The sequence below is a fragment of the Etheostoma cragini genome, chromosome 10 (assembly GCF_013103735.1).
Source record: "Etheostoma cragini isolate CJK2018 chromosome 10, CSU_Ecrag_1.0, whole genome shotgun sequence".
Classification (NCBI taxonomy): Eukaryota; Metazoa; Chordata; class Actinopteri; order Perciformes; family Percidae; genus Etheostoma; species Etheostoma cragini.
This window is the reverse complement of record NC_048416.1, coordinates 8,179,565-8,183,335: the sequence shown is the minus strand read 5'-3', so window position 1 is coordinate 8,183,335 and position 3,771 is coordinate 8,179,565. Positions and strand designations below refer to the sequence as shown.

Below are 3,771 nucleotides of genomic sequence, written 5' to 3'. Positions count from 1 at the left end.
GTCAAAAGGCTTCATCTTTCGGTCTTAATCTGACCAATTGCCTTCATTTTATTGTTCATATTAAATTAACACATGTTAAAAAATCTGAAATTTGTAAAGTTAAATATTACTAATAAATTGATAAAAATATTTTTAAAATATTGTTTAAAATATTCGTATGTTATGTCCTTGGTTTCACATTGCGTCAGTGGTGTTAAATTGTGTCACTGGTGTTACTGCATGGCAAATTGGTGTTCTGGCATCAGAGTTGCCCAGTTTCATAAAATATGTTTTTTGTATCTACCTAAATGTTGCTGCATTCATTAGTAGGAATTTTAAGGATATGATCATTTCATTTTGATCACTCAACGTCAATTATTTCTAATTTTACAACAAAAAACACAATGGTGGAAATGCAAAAATGTCACACAATACAACTGTAAACATACCTGTTTAAAGTAAATTGTTACTAATCAAGACAATTTCTTAATATAACATAACATTTTTCTATCTTTGATTATGTATGCAAATTAAATAGTCAAATTACATTCTGGAAAGCCTGAATTGTCATCTAAAATATAGGCAACACCAGTGACAAAAAGGCAGCACAAGCATTTTTTTATGTCATAATGTAAAAAAAAAATCTAAATACTTTAAGCTGTCATTGAAGTTGATTTATAAAGTTTAGATGTTAACTATTATCTGACTTTAAATTTTGGTATAAAAAAAAGAATGACATTTTTTAAAAGTTGTCTGTTCCAAAAGCCACCATTTTCATAGAATGACCCAATTGCTTCGCCGAATATGACTGAAACCCTGACAGTAACTGTGATGACAGAATTAGCTTACCAGCTAGCTGCAGTGCTAAAGCCGTTTACATGAGCTCCGTTCCGGCTGTAACAGACGAGATGCAAACAACGGGAGACACGTTCTCGCATGACACAAAAAGCACACTGCGTTTGTTTTTAAAACACAAAAAACAAAATGCCCCTCTCCCACAAACCTAGCTTCACAGCGGAATGGGTTCAGGCCAGGGGGGGGGGGAACTACTGGAAGTCAAACGTCGCGTTCAAGATCGTCTTGTTAAACGGCTTAAAAACACAGACAGGATTTGAAGTGCCATTTCTATTTCAATCAAGTTAACGCTCGTTATTTTCCTTTGACGGTCGAAACATCCGCGTTCACACAAAGAGGCTATTTTTCTAAGCTGGACTATCCCTGATATCGACATAACACCGTCAGTCTCTTCATCGCTAGCTAGCCAAAATAGATTTTACTCTTTCAGAAGCTAGCGCTGTTTAGCTAGCTGACAGCGGATCCAGTGAATCAGATCTAGCATTAACATTCATTCATGCTGGCAATAAGATAAGATAGAATGTAAGACAAGTAACAAGAAAAAGAATAGAGAACAATAATTAGTACAAAAAACAATAGTAAGAAATATTTAGTAAAATAGTCATTACCTTATTTACAAGAGTAAATTATTATTAATTATATAAACTAAAGCTTCTTTAAGTCCATCAAGGCTGTCAGTCATATTTATAAAATATAAAATATGAAAGCCTTACTTTTCGAAGTTCATCCCAGTCTTCCCGACCTGTCCACACTGCAAGCCCACTGAATTTCCCGCGTTGTGTGTAAAATTGGCGCGTCATTGTGTGTATTTTCGCGGAAACGTGTGTAACTTGCAATGTCTCTTGCAGCCTCTGGGGGCGCTGTTGGATACACACGTCTTGGTCTCACAAACCCATCCTGCCTTGTGAGACCAATATGTATGAACGTCAGAAAGGCAGGGGGTTGGCCATTACTGTAAAACAACTATATTAACTGTTAGCACTAGAAACTATGTCATCACACATGTATTCATAATGACATATATAATTAATATTCAATAGTTATAGCATTAAAAAGATTTGTTTACGAGACCATCAAAATCGGTTCCGTAACCCGATTGGTCTCGTAATGCTGGTGAGTAAACCTGAAAATTGGTCTTGTAAACCATGTATGCCTACACACACACACCTTATTTCAGTAGTCAGAATACAGTACATTAGGCGATAATTCTGCTTATTCATGTACTTTAGCATTACTCACGCTAACCCCGCTGTTCAGTGTGGCCCTCAGCGTGGCGTAGATATGCACAACTCTTACAGATCTACAGAAATCGTCTGGAATACAACATCACTCATCAACCTTAAGTCTTCTAAACTAAACATCATCTCATGTGTTAACACTGCTTACCATTTTCATATTTTACCGAACTTTATAGGGATATTTACCTCACACATAAACATAAAACCACACCACGGCAGTCAGTCACCTACTGGTACTGCCACTTCCTTGTTTCTGGTGTCTCTGTAAAATTAGGCGTTAAGTATTAGGCGAATCCCAAGTAATAATACCAAGAACATTGAGAATGGGGTAGACTACACACACTCTCCAAAAATCCAATACATACAATGAAGTCGAACGGCAAGTTCAGAGGGTCGAAAATGTGAAATTGCAAATTACTTTTCAGATGGAGTCACGAGTAAATTCGTGACCATGTTTGATGCAATCAATTGAAAAACGTTTAAAGTAAAACTTTTAGCCATACATTTAGTTGGCTGATTTCTGGACGTTTCCCTGTTCCCATGTTGTGTCCCTGATGTTACCGTACATTTGATGAAGTCTGCATCAGCGACGCAGCCATTTCTGCCCACTAAAGGGCAGGATTTCCTGAGGAGGGATAACAAGGATCTGCACACACAAGAACAAGAATACAATACAATACACGTCACTGGGACATTGCTGCAAATACAGTTGCTTTTCAGCATGGCAAAAGAGGAAGCTCCAGGTTGCAGCAATAGAAGGAATTTTTTTTTCTTCCTATATTCAGAATTTATTTTATAGTGTTCGCATCCGCTCTCCCATTACAGGAATAGGATGTAATGGCGCGGGAGGGACAGCTTGGTTAGGCTTCCCTACAATCTGGCACACATGACAACTCGGACAATGTTTAGCAACATCCGATTTAAGACAAGGCCAATAAAAATACCTAAGAATAGAATGATATGTCTTGTTTATCCCCAAATGCCCAGCCCATTTACCTTCATGTGCCATGGATAACACGTGCTGTCGGCAAGAAACAGGTACCACTATCTGATAAACTGAATCACAATCTGAATCATTATTCAACAACGAGCACCATTTACGAACCAACACATCACCATCATAAAAGGTATGCTATTTTCTCACCTGTTGCTCTGCTGTCACTCACCACTTTTGCATAGCAGTCCGTCAGTGTAGGATCCACTCTCTGCAGTTCACTGAAATGGGTTCTGGTGACTGGGAAGGTTTCATCTCCAGCTGAACATGGCAAAACTGGGTCAGCTGTTTGCAGTTGCCCGTCAGCCACATGCGAAGATACGGTTCCAGGACTCTCACTTTCCTCCTTGGTCTCAGAGAAAATACAGGGAAACATGGTGTCAGATAAGGAAAACATGTTAGTGTCCTTTTCAAGCTCTCGTGCACGAGTAACAGCGCAGGCAGAAAACACATTCAGCGGAGCCTCATTAATCTGCTGTGTCACAATACAAGGAGGCTGGTCTAAGACTTCCAAAGTGGGCGTAACTTTACCTCCAGCGATATCATTACCCATTAAGACCGTTATCCCTTGAATCGGCAGTTCGTTGCACACTGCAACAGGGAAATGACCTGTGACAAGGGGAGACCGGATGTAAACATAGTACGGGTCGCGGCACATATCCCATCTCGACTCCTCGTGGTATAGCGCTAAAACCACAAGCAGAA

The 3,771-nt window shown here is 39.0% G+C and overlaps 1 protein-coding gene across 4 annotated transcripts in view; it reads right to left on the bottom strand.

Moving 5' to 3' along the window:
- LOC117952129 (histone-lysine N-methyltransferase, H3 lysine-36 specific-like) overlaps positions 1-1,995 on the bottom strand; it is a 16,196-nt gene extending 14,201 nt beyond the window's left edge. For all 4 annotated transcript variants that reach the window (XM_034884249.1, XM_034884252.1, XM_034884248.1 and 1 more), the window contains exon 1: positions 1,548-1,995. In XM_034884249.1, the coding sequence (XP_034740140.1) occupies position 1,548 (1 nt within the window). In that variant the 5' untranslated portion in view covers positions 1,549-1,995. The remainder of the gene's footprint in view (positions 1-1,547) is intronic.
- Positions 1,996-3,771: the final 1,776 nt, after the last annotated feature.